Source organism: Choristoneura fumiferana, chromosome 4 (genome assembly GCF_025370935.1).
Source record: "Choristoneura fumiferana chromosome 4, NRCan_CFum_1, whole genome shotgun sequence".
Classification (NCBI taxonomy): Eukaryota; Metazoa; Arthropoda; class Insecta; order Lepidoptera; family Tortricidae; genus Choristoneura; species Choristoneura fumiferana.
The window spans coordinates 18,790,379-18,810,159 of NC_133475.1; the positions used below are offsets into that span (position 1 = coordinate 18,790,379).

Sequence of the window (19,781 nt, forward strand, 5' to 3'; positions counted from 1 at the left end):
TGGGAGTGCGATATCGTCTTTTGCAGGAATCATACCGCTCGAGCAACAAAAAAATGTTACTTCTTTATAAGTGGAAACTGTTTTGGCTTATGTATCATCTAAATTAATTTATATTCAAATGTGTCATATATGCTGTTTGTTTCCCAAATAAATAAATAAATAAATAAATAGTATCAAAATACAAGCATTTTTTTTTTAATTTTAACCCCCGAAGCAAAAAGAGGGGTGTTATAAGTTTGACCGCTGTGTCTGTGTGCGTGTATATGTGTCTGACTGTGTCTATGGCACCGTAGCTCTTAAACGGGTGAACCGTTTTGAATGCGGTGTTTTTATTTGAAAGCAGGTTTTCTAGCGATATTTCTTAGACATGTTTCATCAAAATCGGTTCAGCCGTTTTTGAGATATTGAACTTTGAAGTGACAAATTTGGGGGTTTTCCAACTTTTTTGTTGGTTAGGTTATTTATTACATAACTGTACATGGCGTAGGTAAAATTACAACACAAACTAACAAAATAAAACACCAGCAGTTAGTACTAATTAAATTTAATTATGACGGCGCTATTTAAATATAAATGTCTGAGTTTGTAACCTATCTATAAATATTACACGTTTTCTTTACAATCAACAAAATTTCAATTAAATATCATGTGCACAGTACAGGTACAGTAAACTGTAGATTAACTCTTCGACCCGTGGACAACATAACAGGCAACTCGGATAGCAACAACATCGATATAAATACATAAAACATAATGAATAATACGATTAATCCTTCTTAATGTATGAAAATGTTTGTTTGTAAAAAAAACAAATACAATCGACAAACGCTTTAGATGACATTTGGTGTATGGATAGTTTGAGACTCTGGGAAGGATATAAGATGGATTCGATTGTAGCATTCAAACATGGCGGATGTAGACGATATCTAATTTTGGTATTTCTGCTTCTTTGGCTAGTTGAAGTATAATTTTGATAGTGTTTTATGCGGCGATTAACCTTAACAGTGAACAGTGATCACAAAATTCTATATTGCTCTCGTGTCTGACATTTTTTAATGCGCAAGTGGTCTCCGCGTGGTTTCTGGAATTTTGCTATCAAGTTGCAAAAACTACAATCACCGTACAACGTGAATAAGAAGAATATATTTATCTTTAATTTAACTGACATTGGCCCAAGCCTTATGGCCGCCATTAAGAGGAATTAATTAAGGATATAAGATACATTTATCTCTCAAAATTGTATAGTTCCCGCAGAATAGCGATGGATTATTTACGGTATTTTCCACGGGTTGTTCCTTTGATGGGACTTGACTGCGCTTGTTTTCATACTAAAGTACAAAAACCGGCCACCGGCAACCGGCGTGTCGGACACGCCCGTAATAGGGTTCCGTAGCCATTACGAAAGAATTAAATAATATTTTCTAAGGATTTCGTATTTTGTACGGAATATTCCAAGTTTTGGTTTAGGTAGGTATAGAGGGGTGGGGGACGCTCGATTTTAATGAAAATTTGCACTTTAAAGTTGAATATTTTGCAAACAAATCACTGAATTGAAAAATCGTTGTAGCAACCCCCGAATGGTTTTAAAAGACCTATCCAACGATACCCTACACTACAAGGTTGGATGAGAAAAAAAACACCCCTACTTTACGTCTATGGGAGGTACTCTAAAAAAACCATGTAGCCATTAAAATGTAAAGCTGTTTTAACACGGTTGCACGAGAGCTTATACCATACTCGTAAAACTTCACTTTAACCTCCTAAGTCCTCGAGACTTCATAAAGGACTAATTAACACTAAGAAATAACGGCCAAATGTACTTTATAAAGTGCAAATTGTTCATTGCATAAAGAATTCTAAGAATTTTGAAACCACGTCTAGGTCTTAAACGCTAATTAGACGTATTAATAATATTGTCTAATATTAAGTTAACTTTCAACCTAAAATTATTTGCCGGTAGGTAATTAATTAATCTAAAATAAACATCGACAACCCTGACCGTATGGAGCAGGCAGTTAAGTCTTCTAAAGGGTCGGAGTGTGCATACTTTTTCTATTTTACTATGCCTATAGTGTGTGCGTCGCGTAAGATATCACGATAAATCAAACCGATCGAACGGTGCACGTTGATCGTACGATATTTCGTAGCGTCTGTGGGCCCTATAATGTGAAATTCTTCTTTAATCTTGGTACGGGCGTAGTGGCGTCAGAGCTTCGCTTTCACTTGTTTTACATATATAACGGAGTGGCCGGGGGGGTGCCGCTGCGTCGGCCGCACGTTCCTGTCGATCGGCTTGCTATCCAGACCTTCCAGCTGCCTGAGGAGCCCCAGCTGTCAAAATAATCAATTTATTATTGGACGATCAGATAGACAAGTGGTTAAAGAATCTGACTACGAAAGTTGAGGTGTCTTGGGCTCGTTCCTCGGTCGGGGAAGATCTAATAATATAAAATTATCGAGTCAAAAATGTTTGTGACCAAACTCCTTCGAAGGGGCCTGACCGTTTTTTATGATTTTTTTGGCGTGTATTCGGAAGGTCTCAGAATAGGATGTAAACTATTTTCCATACTTCTACGTGGACGGAGTAGCGGGCAACAGCTGTATTTTTATAAAAATACGAATGTTTGCCCTCGTTTTTGGGTGTGTTTTTTTATTGTCTCCTGATGGTAAGAGATCACCACCGCCCATAAACATGTGCAACAACAGGGGTATGTTGCCAACCTAGAGGCTTAAGATGGGATACCTCAAGTGCCAGTAATTTCACCGGCTGTCTTACTCTCCATGCAATATGCATGCATGTGTAATATGCATGTACTTAAATCGTGATATATTATTTAGGTACTTTAATTAAAAAATCACGCTGTATATAAGCAATTCAGTGGCTGTCTTATTCGAATCACGAAGTGAAATAGCTCATCATCATCATCGTCATCATCATCATATAGACGACCAGATGGCCTAGTGGTTACAGAACCTGACTACGAAGCTTGAGGTCCCGGGTTCGATTCCCGTGTCGGGGCAGATATTTGTATGAAAAATACGAATGTTTGTTCTCGGGTCTTGGGTATTTAATATGTATTTAAGTATGTATCTATCTATATAATTATATTTATCCGTTGCTTAGTAGCCATAACACAAGCTTTGCTAAGCTTTCTTTGGGACTAGGTCGATTGGTGTGAATTGTCCCGTGATATTTATTATTATTATTATTATCATCATCATCATAATCAGTCGTCCACGATCTCCACTCGGAACTTTTCGGCCTCAACAGCCTCTGTTCTTCGTATCGACGTATCTGGGGGGCTTACTACGAAATTTGAAAATTGAAGGTCGTATCGTGCCGTCCCCTCAATCTCGTATAAAATAAATAAATAAATAAATATCATGGGACATTTCACACCAATTGACCTAGTCCCAAACTAAGCAAAGCTTGTACTATAGATACTAGGCAACGGATAAACATACTTATATAGATAAATACATACTTAAATACATATTGAACATCCAAGACGTGAGAACAAACTTTGTATTATTCATACAAATATCTGCCCCGGCCGGTAATCGAACCCAGAACCTCAAACTTCGTAGTCAGGTTCTCTAACCACTTGGTCATCCGGTCGCCAAATGTGAGCGTCAGCGAGACGACAAGATACGAAGTTCGAATTTTGCAGTTTGCAGTAAATGGCCTGATCATTTCTGATTCAAAAAGCCATTATCCCCACCTGCTCCGTTCCAATTTGCACGGGTTTTTCGTAGATGATCCACGTGACGCATTCGGTGTACGGCGGCGTGGTCAACGACCCCTTGTATGTCACGTAGCTACCCTCGTGGAGGTCGTCTCTGTCCATCCACGATAGCGACTCTGCAACACGTGGATGGATAATGAAAATAAATGTTCGTTCATTAAAAAAAATATACAAGGAATTAGTTGAAGAAACTAGAGCGTTCTTTGATGTCCGTCGACTAGTCGATCTACGCATTCGTCGACTAGTTCACGTGTCAATTTGTCCCCTGTTCCATCTATCTCTCTACCGATATATCCCCCTGATAGAGATACGTGGAATATTTTTCCTTTCTTCCCTACCGGTAGGGATAGATGGAAATAATATGTCCACTTATCCCTCCCAGCCCCCACCGGTAGGGATATGTTGATTTTTTTCCAATCATCCATACCATAATAGCTGACCGTGTGGTACCAGGCGGGCACTTAGTATGGATGGTTGACATGACCCTACCAAACGATCAGCGATCAGCTAGTATGGATGGTTGGAAAATATTTCACAAGTCCCTACCACACGGTCAGCTAATATGGATGGTTGGAAAATATTCCACAAGTCCCTCTACCACGCCGTCAGCTAAAGCCGGGGTTATATTAGAGCCACGCCGCGTGTCGCAACGCGTGGGAGTGCAATCGGTTACATACATTTCGTATGAACGAAATCGGTTGGAAATTGGATATATAGGGTTTTTTTGAAAAATCTATATAGCTCTCTCTTTCTCAAACACTTTTCTCATGCAAGTCTAATCTGTCGTAATGTCTTTTTCTGTCTAATCTTGAATTCCAAACCCTTATAACTTCGTTATTTGTAAAGGTAGCTTAAAAATTGTTTCTCTATTCGATAACAACCATTGTGTAGTTTTTGAAGTTATAAAACATATACAAAATAGTAAAAAAAACTTGTACTCAGCACGGGAATCGAACCTGTTTGTTTTGAAGGATAAAACTTACATTACTTCTATTTGGACATTGATAGTGTAGGTCATATAAGTTTTATTTTTCGAAACAACGAGGTTCGATTCCCGTGCTGAGTACAATTTTTTTTTTTAAATCTATGAATGCAGTTTTTCTTGTTACTAAAATCGATCGACATGGTTCCTAAGAACAGCTTCGTTTCAGACTTTCCCATACTGACCGATCTAAATGGGCCGTCCTGTATACCTACTGTGTAAAAATATAGGAATGCGGGTGGAATTAGGAAGTAGGATTTACCGGCTTCCAGATAACCCCGACTCACCAGCAGTGACCTGGACCGTCTGATCCCTCTTCTGGATCCCGTCGAGCCCTTCGACCAGCTTGTCGAACGTGGGGTTGGGGGCGTCGTCGGCCTCCAAGAGGAACCCCACCACGGCCAGCCCGTCGGCGTGGCCCACTGCTGCTTCCATGGACTCGTACTTGCTGTTGTAGTGGACGAAGTGGCACTCTGCAGCGTATCTGCGAGGAAAGCATATCGTTATGATTGGTTATTTTATTTGGAGTCTTTTTGTATTTTTATCTACACCCGTATAGTAAAACCTCAATTATATATGCGTTCAAAAACCAGCATTACGACATTGGATTCTATTATGAACACGGCTGTATCGTAATGAGATTTCATACATCATTACAGCACGGGGGGGGGCGTAATTAGGCCTTAAAACACTCATGTAACCCACACTCGTGTTTTAAGGACCCCTATTACGATAGGTACAGTTGCATAAAATACTATTATTTAAACTCCAAATTTGTTAAGTACTTTTATGGTCATCCCGTAAAACCATATCGAAAATACAAACTGAGACATGGATGCGCTGCTGCTTAAGTAGCGTAGTACAAATAAGCAACCTGAGATATGTGTGCATGGTAGAAATTCGTGTCTGCACTCCTGTTCAGTGGTAGTGTACGGGTATGGCACGCAGCACGGAATGCTGAGGACCTGGGTTCGATTCCCAGCGCTGCTCTCTTTTTCTGGTTTTTCTGTGCATCCATGCCTCAGTTTGTGTTTTCGATAAGGCGTATCGCTCATTATTTGCATAGCATGATTACTTTCTGAAAAGTTTCTTGCGGCGCATTCTAGGCCTGTGCCCAGCAGTGGGACGTATATAGGCTGGGATGATGATGATGATTCTTCTTGGCAATGATTGTCTTTCCGAATCCGAAATTAAAAAACCGGCCAAGTGCGAGACAGACTACCACACGAAGGGTTCCGTACCATTATCTATACAACATTTAGACATTAGCAAAAAAAGAAGTTTGTTGTATAGGAGCCCCCCTTAAATATTTTTTATATTTTAATTAAATTATTCATTTTTAAAGTGATTAACAACTAAAGATTCTGTGAATATTTCAAGCGTCCACCTGTTGCGGTTATTAATATCAAGCAAAAAACAGAAAAACAATCACGTTTGTTGTATGGGAGGTGCCCTTAAATATTTATTTCAAACTCAAACTCAAACTCACAACATTTATTGACAAGAAAAACACACTACATCACAACAAAAACACAGTAAAAACATAAATAGGAGAAGAGAGAAAAATTAGAGACTTTGTGCTGTAGTGTGATGCCAAAAGGACTCAGCTCAGCATATTTTATTCTATTTTTAGTATATTTGTTGTTATAGCGGCCACGTAATACATAATACGTGAAAAATTCAAGTGTCTAACTATTAGGCTCAGGCCTGAAATATCCGTTTTCCTAAAATGTATTTTTCGCAAAATGTCTGCTTTTCAGAATGTCAACACGTCTTTTGCATAATGTCAGCTTCTCAAAATATCAGCTATATAAAATTGCCTGTCTCCAAGACTGACAGTTTTTGTATAATGTTCGCTTTTCAGAAAGTGCTTATTCTCAAAATGTCTGCAACCTCAAAATATCCGCCTTCTTATAACGTTGGCATTCCAGAAAAGTCTCATTCCCAAAATGTCTCTAATCATGGTCTTCAAATTTCATCTTAATCGGTACAGCGGTTTAGCCGTGAAAGAGTAACAGACAGACAGACTGAGTTACTTTCGCATTTATTAGCATTGATTTTAGTAAAAAACTAAACTACGAAAATCCCTTGGAAAATTGTTTTGAAAATAAAGCAGACATTATGGGAAAACAAACATAACAAGACTATAGCCTATTTAAAAAAGTGATCATAACGGGAAAGCAGAAATTATGGTAATGCTAATATTATAGGAATGTAAATATTATGAATAGACGACTTCCTGAGATTGTACACATTTTAAATATCAGACAATTTGAGAAAGCTGACTAAATAGAAGTGCTAAACATTGTAAAAAGGCAGACGTTTTGAGAATTGTACAATTTACGAAAACAGACATTTCAGGCCTGAGCCAACTATTACGAATCAAGAGATAGAGCCCTGTAACAGACGGATGGACGTACAGACAGACGGACAGACAGACAGCGGAGTCTCAGTAATAGGGTTCCGTTGGCAGCCTTTGGGTAAGGAAACCTAAAAAAAGTGACATATAAAAGACCCTTTGCGGGTTACTTACAGGAGTTGCAGTATGTATAAACTTTATTTTTTTACTTCATAATCCATTTTATTTTACCTAATATCAAATAGGTACTCTAATCTGCTACCTATCTCTTGAAACAGTGGCAAAAAATCAAATTTCTATATCAAACGTAATCAAAACATACTATGATGACATATACGGAGACACACATCGCACACATACTTAGATCGAAAGGCGTCAACACAAAATTGTACAGCATTTTAATTCCGGAAATTCCATTTCAAAAGCGGCCTTCCAGAGATTAGATGTAAATTGCGAAAGGTGTGTGGCATGCTACATTTATGACACCCCTTTTATGTGTCGAGGCTCGAGGGCTAAATATTCAAATCATTTATTCAGTAAATAGGCCGCAATGGGCACTTTCACACGTCATTTTTAGGGTTCCGGAGCCAAAATGGCAAAAACGGAACCCTTCTAGTTTCGCCATGTGTGTCTGTCTGTCAGTCCGTCCACGGCTTTGCTCAGAGACTATCAATGCTAGAAAGCTGTAATTTTGCACAGATATATATTTTAACAATGTCAAAAAAATAGTAAATATATAAAAATTTTTTAGGGTACCTCCCATAGACGTAAAGTGGAAGTAATTTTTTTTTCTCATCCACCCCTATAGTGTGGGATATCGTTGGATAGGTCTTTTAAAACTATTACGGGTTTTTAAAAACGATTTTTCGATTCAGTGATCTGTTTGCAAAATATTCAACTTGAAAAGTGCAAATTTTCATTAAAATCGGGCGTCCTCCTCCCCCCTCTGAAATCTAAACCGGTGGGAGGAAAAATTTGAAAAAATTCAGGATGGTAGTAAGTATATCAAACTTACAAGAAAAACTATAACGGCTAAGTTTGCTTGAGAATTATTAGTAGTTTAAGAGTAAATAGCAGCCTAAGGTATAAAATATACCTAAACTTGGAAGATTCCGTATAAAATACCCTATTTTAAGAGTGTGGCCGGTTTTTTTTGAACTACCAGCGCTACCGGAAAAACTATCATTGCCAAGAAGAATGCGCCGCAAGAAACTTGGCAGAAAGTTATTTTTCAAAAGAAAATAATTACAAATAAAATACTTACTTAAAAACTAGAGTATACAATTAAAGAAAAAAATACAAAATAATAATAATACAGGGATGTATGGGGTCCTTAGTCACAAAACTATAGACTGACTATATCTACGTTCTGTGGAAGTGTAGAATGCTTCCACCGTCATAAATTTAAAAAAAAAACTGAAATAAACATTTCAGGTCAAGTAACCATTAAGCTTTTGGATTACGAAGGCAAGCTAACGTCTGCCGCCCCCAAAGCTAGCTCACTTATTTTTCGTAAGCAACCTCAATGCCATCAAAAATCGTGTTTTATATCTCGAAATATTTTCCATTTAAATAATGATCAGTCACATATTTTATCGAAATGTTTACAAAATCAAGGACAGCCACTATATCTTTTGTATCTTGCCATAAAACCCGCATCGTCTGCGCGGAACAGAACGGAATCGGAGATAACGTATTGCCTAACTTACGACACAGCGATTTTAACATTCAACAAATAGCTGAACAAGAAGATAATTTTCGAAATCACATCCGTGAAAATAACTCGAAAATGGTGCATACGTAAAGCTTATAAAAATATCCTATAAAGTCCATGAATTAAAAAAAAATATTGGACATGTACTTATTCAAAATATTCTTATTCTTATTTAAAAATATTTAGTTCATTTAGGTTATTCCTCATTATCATTGGCCTATGTCATAAATGAAAAATGGTATCATTTCCTCATAATGCAGTGAATATTCTCTTTCTCTTGTTAACTGTAATTCTCATATGTTTTATGTACAATAATGAGTTACAATACAATACAATATTTTATACACGGTCAACCCTCCATTTCATAGAGGCACGGGGGCATTAACAGAAGTTTTGCAGAATAAAAGCATTCGAAAAGTAATCGTTAAAACAAAATATACATTTTTCAATAACTTTTTCAATATATTTTTGGCCAAAAATAGTGTGATAAATTTTAAGAAACAACTTGGACACTAAGAAATCACTACGGATATCACTAAGGATTGCAAAACTGAAGTGGCAATGGGCGGGGCACATTGCTCGCAGGACTGATGGCCGATGGGGTCAAAAGGTTCTCGAATGGCGTCCGCGGACCGGGAGACGAGCTGTCGGTAGGCCTCCAACAAGATGGAGCGACGACCTGGTTAAGATCGCGGGATCGCGGTGGATGCGAAAAGCACTAGACCGGTCTGAGTGGAGAGCCTTGGGGGAGGCCTATGTCCAGCAGTGGACGTCTTTCGGCTGACATGATGATGATGATGATGATGATCACTAAGGATAATAAGGCTTAAAATATAAAGAAGTTTACTTCGGCTCTTGCCAGGTCCTCTGCATGCGCAAGACCCTGGCCGATTGCCCCGTTTACCAGTCCCTAAAGCATCTACTGGCCTTCGCAATGAAAAGAGAAATATCATACAAGTTACGTTACATCGCGGGCCCGCACGGATTGTAATTTATACGTGATCAATCATCAACAGCAATGTTCAGCAGCCACACGATATTTCTCGTACTGTCTCAATCACAAACATCATTATTTACCCATGTCCGTCAAGCACGTGTTCACAGCCAGTGAAGTCATCCACCGACCAGTGGAAGTGCATCTGTTCGAAGATGTACTCGCCGATGAGAGGGCCACCGCTGAGACGAGGCCGGTTCGCGGTGTCCAACGTGAAATATGCTGGAAAACAAATTATAATTTTTATTACTAAGACTTGGCTGTCCGTCCGTCCGTCTATCACCAGGCTCTGTATCTCATGAACCGTGATATTTAGACAGTTGAAATTTTCACAGATTATGTATAACTGTGGCCGCTATAACAACAAACTCCCATACAACCAACGTGCTTTTTTTGCCGTTTTTTTTACTTGATATTAATAACAGCAACGAGAAGACGCTTGAAATATTCACAGAATACTTAGTTGTATAATCACTTTAAAAATAAATAATGAAATTAAAATAAAATAAATATTAAAGGGGGACTACCATACAAGAAACAAACTACAAGAAACTTGATTTTTTTGCCGTTCTTTTGTTATTGTCTACTATATTGTATAGATTTATTTAACAACAATATAGGTATGTACAGTCAAAGAAATTGAATCACGTACAGTCACCAGCACCAATATCTGACACAACAAGCGTGCATAAATATCTAATACGACTCTACATATTTCTAGGGCCGGAAGGACGTGTCGGATACTTTTGAACGCTCCGCTGTGACAGATATTAATGCTGGTGACTATGGTCTGTCCCAGAATTCGAGATACTAAATTGACAGTCTGAAATGTCAAACGTAAAAATAATGTGGCCAGCATAAAAGGAACAGTGCTGCTCCGTGATTTCGGTTTCTTAAATAACCGATAAAATGTTTATTTTACGATAGCAAAAACAACATTAATGTATTCAATATTCTACTTTCCATTTTACTTTATCATACGATAAAATGATGAAATCTAAGCACAGGTAAAAATACAGTGTTCATCACTTAGTGCCAACGTTCATGTTTTTCGTATTCAAGTGGTATTCAACCGATTTTCGTTACTTTACTCGTATTGTCATCGGATGTGATCAGTGCGTTTTCTCGTGTTTTTATTTAGATATTCATACCATAGAATAATAAATCAAATATTCATTATTCTCATATTATTTAGTTAATGTAAAACTTACTTAGAATGAAATTGAAACTTAAACATCAACATCTATAAAAAGTCGAAATATCTCGAAAACGGTCGCATTTTTATTAGACCTATTTTACCTTTTCTAGAATGTCCTAAGTGCCCTACATTTTAGTACATCACGGATCCGTTCATATCTTAATATTTTACGACATACATACATAGGTACCTACAAAATCGTTCGGTAATAACCGGTTGCGGCACATCACTATTTATGAGACGCAAAAAACAGGTAACACATGAAACGTCATTTTAGTATCTCGAATTCTGGGACAGACCATAGGGTGGAATTTTTGTGCTATTAATGTCGTATTGACATTCCATACATCTGCCAAAGAAATCATAGCGAATTCACAGACAAAATCGCAGGCAAAAATAGAAAATAAAAGCGAAACAACGGATAAATGATATTATAAAACTTGCGCTGTTGTATAAATATCGCTGAGCCCAACAGGGTCCATTATGATCACATATCCTTTTATTAAAATTAACTAGACTGAAAAGTTTACAGGACCATTAGGTGTAGGTATATAGAGGGGGGGGGGGGAGGGCGTACCCACCCCAGTATAGTTTGGTTCCCACCCCAGGATGTCGAGCTACTAATCCAAAATTCTATAAGTAAGATTATTTCTCAAAAAGTTGTCCATTTTTCAATTTTACATTTTCAGTTGTCAACTTTAAAAAAAACATATTCCTTGACGTTATTCCACCACAAATAATAAGTAATATTGTTTTTCAAAAAGGCAGATAATCTTTGTTATTGGATCTACGAATAATAAAGAATTATTCGAAAGAATTCGTAATTAAAAGGTTGCCTGGAAGAGATCGCTCTTAAGCGATAAGGCCGCCTATTGCTCACCTTGTAATATTTTTTTCTGTGTATCTGTTTTCTGTATCGCTTACTATGTCTGGTGTACAATAAAGAGTCTTTGTATTGTATTGTATTGTATTGTAATTATTATTCGTAGTTTTGGATCCAATAGAAAGTTTTGATGTAGGTAGTTACAAAATTACGATTTTTTCCTCCCAAGATTTCGTGACGTTTTCCTGACGTCAAGAAATTGTGGATGTTTTATGTAGTTTTATGATTTATATGAGCTCGTCCTTAGGGTTAATAATTTCTTGACAAAACTGATTTCTTGTCAATTTCATGACGGGACAACTTTTTGAGAAATACTCATAATACTGATATCTTCACACAAAAAATAGCCTCTGGCCAGGTCCCTCCCCCCAACCCCCCCCCCCTCCCTGAAAAATAACCCTTGATATGCCTGTGTACAGGACAGGACGTATTTTTCATTAACATTCTTTAAAAGTCCTACAAAACATACACCGTGAACTTGAATCCCCTTGACCATGCCTTGTTTCACTCGTTTGTAACTCAATAGATTATTGATTAGCTATCGATATCTTGCGATAAATCCAAAGCACGCACAACTGATTAGCGCCAAATGCGTTATGTAATTTGTGTAAAATTTTACGATAAAATAACTGTAGTGATTCTGAATTTTTAATTCCGAGCACTTGATTGCATGGAGTATTGCACTCCTCTTTATCAACATAATGAATGAAATCTGACTCATGTCATATTTAAATCAGCGCTGGGTGCATGCTGTCATGTGTCCAGCATTCGCTGAGATTGGTACCCATTGCCGGAACGTAGGTAGCTGCTGGGTTATTTATTTCAATTTTTTTTTGATCATGTAATGAATTTCATTAATAACTGAACTAAGTATGTAATTATGATGTGGCAAAAAAAAAATTGGGTCGAATTAAGAGTTACACTGATTTTACATCGTAAAATCTTCTTCTTTATTAATATATAAAAAGCGGTCAAGTGCGAGTTGGACTCGCCCATGAAGGGTTCCATAGCAGCAAGTAACATAATATAAAAGTTCTTTGTTGATTGAATGTAAGGTAAATTGCGGTTTACGATTTATGACGTATTAAAAAAAACTACTTAGTAGATCTTGTTCGAACCAATTTTCGTTGGAAGTTTGCATGGCAATGTACATCATATTGTATTTTTTTTAAGTTTTATCATTCTCTTACCTAACTGTTACGCTACGCGACGCGAAAGAGTATACTTTCAAACATACGAGAACTTACTATGCAAAGTATACCTAGTTTGAAATGTGCAATTGATCGGAATATGTCTCCACGATTCGTAAGCTGGTCAAATGGAGATCTATAATGGAACTAGTTCAAGTAACTCACCAGTTTGTCCCGTGTTCAGGAGTATGCCGTTCCCTTCGTTGTCCCAGTAACCTTTGAACTTCAGCGCGTCAAGTGATGTCCAGGTTGGGCACTTCTGAAGCGATATCGCTATGGGTGACTGCGATGCTCGTAGTCTCGATATTTGTTCCGCTATAATAAACAAGAGGTATTAGTGAATAAATAATTTAAAATATAAGCTTTTTCTGCTGCCTATTAGTACATTCTGTTGACTATACTTGCATTACCATTCATTACATATCCGTACCATGTTACAAGTCGATACCGCTGAAGAGTTATCTCCGCCCTGGCCAGACCATCACAATTTTACATCAAAATTATGACTAAACTTGCAATAAAATACAAAATTTCAGTTCAATCGGATGCCAAAAAGTGTTCGCAAAATAATTACTCGCCATTTAAAAACCACAACTTATTTTGGACATGTGCCCTTTTGATCAAATAAATCTAAGCGGTTCAAACTTGCTTTCTTTACAATATTGCCATACTTCCAAATCAATAAATATCTATTTATCCTTAAGCTAACAATGATTATTTCTGCATTGTCTTTTAAACTTTATACAATAAAGGACAAGTTGAAGCTCGGCCATTGATCGACTTCTGACCTAGATTTATTACTAAGCCTCAGCTTCACAAGATGTACCTATGCAAAGGTTTATCTTTTTGAAAAATTACATGCCAGAAGATTTTTTGAACTGGGTAAAATTTTACTCACAATATTTAATATCCAATAAACTGAGTTAAACGACAAGCTTAATAAATTTTTATAAGAAGTTTCGTCGACTCAATGATCTATAAACATTTAATGACGCGTGCAAGATGCATTTAATCTTCGCAAACTTAGATAACGTTGGAAACTTTTCTATTTTTAATTCAGAAGTGAGAACACATTTATTTTTAATATATTATTATGCATTCTTGATAACTGTATTCGTTGACTATACTTGCATTAGGAACTAAAGTAAGAGCATTTACATGTATGTAGCAAATTTTTGACTTGAAATCCAAACAAACAAACGTTTTGAATTAATTAAAAGCTGTGATGAAAAGATGGTAAATAATCTGATATATGTGTAAAGATGTGACGTGGACTGTTTTAAGTTTGGCTTAGGAGCAAGTTTGTGATGACCACCTTTCGTTTTAACTTACGAGTTGCAGATGTGTTGCCTAGAGGACATGATAGAGTACCTCATGAGACAGTAATTCTACCAGTTGTCATATTTTCTACTTCACTGCTTGATGACATTTGCGAGTAAGATAATGATATACTAAACTGGATAGATGATGAAAGGATTTAGGATAACATAAGACAAAGAAGAATAGTAATAGTCAATGATGTCGGACCTTCAGAAGCTGCAGTATGGGCCGGCACGACGCATCTCGGTAGGAGCTTCATGATCCACGTTCTATGTGTCGAACGGCCGAATGCTATTGAAAAATACACGGGTTACGAACTCTTTCAATGCTATCGAGTTCGTAGTGATAAGATAATGGCAAATAATTTATCGTATTTGTGACGGCGCGGAAGGATTAGGCTTTCGGTCATCCGTGATCATCCGATACAGCGTTTTGTTTTGCGACTTTGCGTGGTTTCAATCCTCATCATCATACTTGAAGGAAAGATACAGTGAGCAGTCCTGCTTCGGCTTTCTGCGACCTTTACCAGTCCATCTTGCGCCCTACCGACGCTACATCTTCTTTTTTATCTTCGTCTTCTGGTATGTGTTCGCCATTATATACATCAACCAAAACAGTATATTAATATCTATTAATTCTTCAAACAAGGACTGAATGATCATCAAGCTTTATACCTTATTCTATTTAGAATATTTTGGTTATGTCTTTTGGTGTAATAAATACAGCATAATAAGACCAACAAGTGACTCGGCTAGACAGGGCAATCACCTGGTGCGGTGTGGGAGAGCCCTGCGTCTCGCTCAGGCTAATCACAGGATACATTAGCAATAAACTACGAAGTGCCAAATTCAAACTTCGTGTCTTGCCGTCCCGCTGACGCTAATATTATTTAATACGAGAGTGAGAGGGACAGTACGATACGAACTTTGATCTTAAAATTTTATCATAGCCCTCCAGGCTAGGCCCCAGTCCGTCTGATCTTCAGTGCGCGCCGGTATATTACGGTATGCTAGTGTAACAATTTTGTTACCTACAATATTAAAATACTGTATAGGAAATGGCAACAAACGTGAAGAGATCTAATTTATTTTTATTTTCAAAGGTTTTATTTATCTTTAAATATTATGATAAACGTGATAATATAAATTTATTTGTTGATACTCAGTGTTGATACTAAACTCTTTTATCAAGACATATGCTCTGATACAAACTTCGGACGGAAATTAAAATAAATCTAAACCCTACTTCGTATCAAACTACGAACATACATTCACACATATTGAACATACATTACATTGCATTATTAGAACATTCATCACTCAATAGCACAGAAATTGTTATCTAATCTGGACGAAAGAATACACCTACACATTTTACTAGCAAATATCCTACACATCGTCAATCTTTAAATCCAAAGCTTCAGTAGGTAACTAGCTGATCCCTTGTCGCGATGTTCAAGAGGTTTATTAAATATAAAATAGAAGGCACCTGTAACAATGCATACAAAAACGAACTTAATATAAAAACTAATAAATTTGGGACGTTGTAAATAAGCTAAAACGGTTACAAATGTCGTAGGACTTACAATTGTGCCTTTAAGATCTCTTAGAGGGTTAAGTAAAACAGGATACAAATGTGTGCTGAAACTGGTTATAAAACATTGTAATTAACTGTACTGTGAAATTGTTATGAATATGATCGAATAGCTATGGATGTCAAAATAAATAAAAATATTTAGCACGTCTTCTTCTTCTTCTTCTCTTTTAAAATATGGCTTTTCTGCCCTAATTAAAAGGACAATTTCGCCAGTGTCGAGGTAAACTCTCTTTGAGAGGCACGTTGTACGGTGATTGTAGTTTTTGCAACTTGATAGTAAAATTCCAGAAACCACGTGGAGACCACTTGCGCATTAAAAAATGTTAGACACGAGAGCAATATAGAATTTTGGGATCACTGTTCACTGTTAAGGTTAATCGCCGCATAAAACACTATCAAAATTATACTTCAACTAGCCAAAGAAACAGAACTAGCAAAATTAGATATTGTCTACATCCGCCATCTTCGAATGCTACAAATCGAATCCTATTAAGCACGTCTTTATCTCGGCTGCTGATGCTGCCGCTGATGCTGCTGAATTTTGACATAAAAACAAAGTGCTGAATATGAAAGTACAGTGGATATTCGAAAATTGAAATTTGGAATTGAATATTTAAACGAACCGAAAATGAAATGAAGAAGAGGTTAAAAATCAACAAGGCTTGATCAGCGTTACACCCTTTCAACCTGTGTAAGGTTTAGATAAAGCCAGTTACGCTGCGCTGGCGCCAGTCACCAGACAAGCCCACGCTGACCTGGCCCGTGTTGTTTAGATGAGTCCAACTGGATTAATTTAAATCCTGGATTTATAGCTTGTGAGGCTACTGGCCAGAAAATAACAACTAGCTACAACGAGTCAACTTAGGGATTATAAAAAAGGAGCCTATCAATTTCTCAAAGGGCCAGCAACGTACCTGTGATACCCCTCGGTTCTGGGCACTGTTAAGGGAGTCGACGGGTGACGTTGATTGCTTCCCATCAAGTGATCTGCATGCACGATTGCCTCTTCTTATTTAAAGAAACAAGCAGTCGCGTGCAGGCAGTCAGCGCCGGCTTGTCTCGAAAAACTGTTAAAGTTTACGAGACCAATAAAGGTCTCTCCCCATTACACCACCATACCATGAGCATTAGCGTTAGCAACGTGTCAGGCGAATATATATATTTTTATATTGAAAACTATGAGACTATGCCCGTACGTTTAGCGAGGCGAGACGAGAATTGAAATTTGTATGGCGGCGCCCGCGGCGGCCCGCGGCGGCTCGCGGCGGGCGCGCGAGTATGCATACAAATTTCAATTCTCGTCTCGCCTCGTCTCGTCTCGCCTGGCCGGTGGAAAATCACCTTTACACCGGGTGGGCCCTGTAACAGGAGCAAAAAATTAAAACACAGGTTCTGCTACTCCAATAGCAGAACCTCTTAAAAACCTTTCAAAAATTAAATAATTTTATCATTATGTTTACTGCAAACAAATTAAATTTTATTTTCAATGTACGTCATCCAATAGCTTAAATGACATTGCCTGTCATGTAAAAAAATGACGGATTTCGCAATACATTGCTTGTCCAATTACACTCTAAACTATAATAAAAATCATAATACAAGTTAAATAAGTATTCAATTTATGTCAAAAATACAATAAAAAATTACAAACAAACAACAAAATCAACTTAAACCTATACCTACAATCTAGATAGATATATAAACTAAACATCTGCACTATAAACTAAGCTACAAGTTACAAGTAATTATCAAAAGTTGTAGAACTAAATTAGCTCAAGATGAAGAGTGGAAGCTGTGGTTTAATTTCTTGCTCCTGTTACAGGGCCCGCCTTGTATATGCGCCTTGTAATAAGCCAGCATTGACTGCCAATCACTAGCAGCCTGCACTAGCTTCATCTAAACCTAGCTTAAGATACTCTCAATAAAAAGTTATATCCTTACAAAAAGATACATAAAGGAAGACGCAAGACCAGAATAAGTAAAACGACTCAGTACACAATTGTTTCGGTAATCTAAGAGGATTACGTGGCAAACCACGCATTACGCCCTTCAGATTAGATTACGAACTCCCGAATATTTGCTTGATGGATGGTTTAGTAGCACCATTGATAAGATACTGGTCAGACAGGAGTATTAATAAGTTATAGATTGGGGCCGTTAGAGTGGGTGTCCATTTCGACGATTATCGCTTTGTTACCCGACTGCGAAGGGTTATGTGTAAGACCCGTTTGTATGTATGTATGTCTATTCCTATGTCCTCTTGTAACTACTCAACAGCTGAACCGCTTTTGACAAAATCAAATGATACGTCATTGAATTAAAATCTAAATGACGGATTTTTGGCGACAAATTGTGAGTTTAAAAAAAAACCATCAGATCCAGTAGGGTATAAAATGAAAGCTAATAATTAGCTCACTCTAAACATGTATAGGTTACTTTATAATGGTTTCAGTCTACCATTTTCACAGAAATATCAAAAAGTGTGAAGAAAACAATAAATTAAAAAAAAATTAAATCCGACTGCCTTAAAAAAAAACTAAAAAGAAGAAAACAAGTCTAGTGGGCTAGAACTCTGTAGCTTATTTAAAGTCAACAGTCGGGACCCATTAGGTACTAAGAATTTTTGAGCTGGTCACGATTTGAATGGGTCCCGACTGTTGAACTTTAAGTTAGTTACTTAACAGAATTCTAGCCCACTACCCTTGCTTTCTTCTTTTTAGTTTTTTTTAAGGCCGTCGGGTTTTTGATTTTTAACCCTTCGACGGCCACGGTCGATAAAACACGACAGCTGAAAAAAGTGCCATAGTGGCCATGTCGGCATTTCGTGGCGCATATGGAACGAGCTACACAAAAGTAGGAGCTTCTAAGCGGAGCTTCGTCAACACTGTGTCTATGTCGATTTTGATTGAAAAAAAAACGCTACTGTGAAAATAAGGTTCAGTAAAAAACCAGAAGTCGTCACTAATGTTCGTTCACTAAAGTGTTCTTTCGTAACTGGTTTCGCATAAAAACAAAATAGTTTTCTTTCGCAACCGGTTTCGAACAAGACCGTAAAAGTCTTCTTCCGCAACTGGTTACGAAACTCCGGTTACGTACGCGGCCGAAGGGATTCTTTCACAAAGTAAAATAATGTTCCAACTTTACGCTGATTGTTTTATTACAATTTGCATAAAATTTTCCTACAACTTTGAGCTGAATTATTTACAAACTAAACTAAAATAGGGAGAAAAATTACCCAAGCTCCACGAACAGAGTTAGGGTTAATTACCCCCAAGAAAAGTCCTTTGCCGCATTCCTAATTAAAAGTGGGAGGAAGCGAAACAGACTTCCTTATAATTATTTTGCTACATTTTTACGATAGACTGTTTCCGTTTACTTGACCGACATTATTTAGTCTTCTTGGAGAGATAACGGAGTTTCCGCTCCGCGTATATCTATGCAAATATGAATAAACTCATTAATCCCTAAATCGTCAGAAAAATATTGAGATTTTCCTCATTCAGTTACATTTCTTCTAATGGTCCGTTTATTTTACGAAAAAAGGAAAAAATGCCAATAAAATTATGGTTATCGGTTAAACCGTTATTTTCTGTCATTCGAAATGGATTGACGAATATTAATTGAACAAATTTAATTTTATCAGCCACCAACCCACCAACGAGATAGACGAAGGACCTGGTTAAAGTCGCGGGTTCATGGTGGATGCAAGCCGCTTCCAACCGAGGCAACTGGAGGTCTGTGGGGGAGGCCTATGTCCAACAGTGGACGTCCTATGGCTGATATGATGATAGTGATGATG

The 19,781-nt window shown here is 37.3% G+C and overlaps 1 protein-coding gene across 5 annotated transcripts; it reads right to left on the reverse strand.

Annotated features, from left to right (window-relative positions):
• Positions 1–560: 560 nt before the first annotated feature.
• CAH3 (Carbonic anhydrase 3) lies at positions 561–18,109 on the reverse strand. 5 transcript variants are annotated; one of them, XM_074087170.1, is made up of 8 exons: positions 17,924–18,109; positions 16,897–17,040; positions 14,594–14,677; positions 13,232–13,381; positions 9,879–10,017; positions 5,016–5,212; positions 3,723–3,862; positions 561–2,331 (listed from the first exon to the last, which is right to left on the reverse strand). In XM_074087170.1, the coding sequence occupies exons 3-8, from the start codon at positions 14,643–14,645 to the stop codon at positions 2,206–2,208; spliced, it is 804 nt and encodes a 267-aa protein (XP_073943271.1). In that variant the 5' UTR covers positions 14,646–14,677; positions 16,897–17,040; positions 17,924–18,109; the 3' UTR covers positions 561–2,205. The 5 variants fall into 5 exon arrangements, with proteins under 5 accessions (XP_073943271.1, XP_073943270.1, XP_073943273.1 ...); XM_074087169.1 differs by having other exon boundaries at positions 14,594–14,964; XM_074087172.1 differs by lacking the exon at positions 16,897–17,040 and having other exon boundaries at positions 14,594–15,036; positions 17,978–18,109.
• Positions 18,110–19,781: the final 1,672 nt, after the last annotated feature.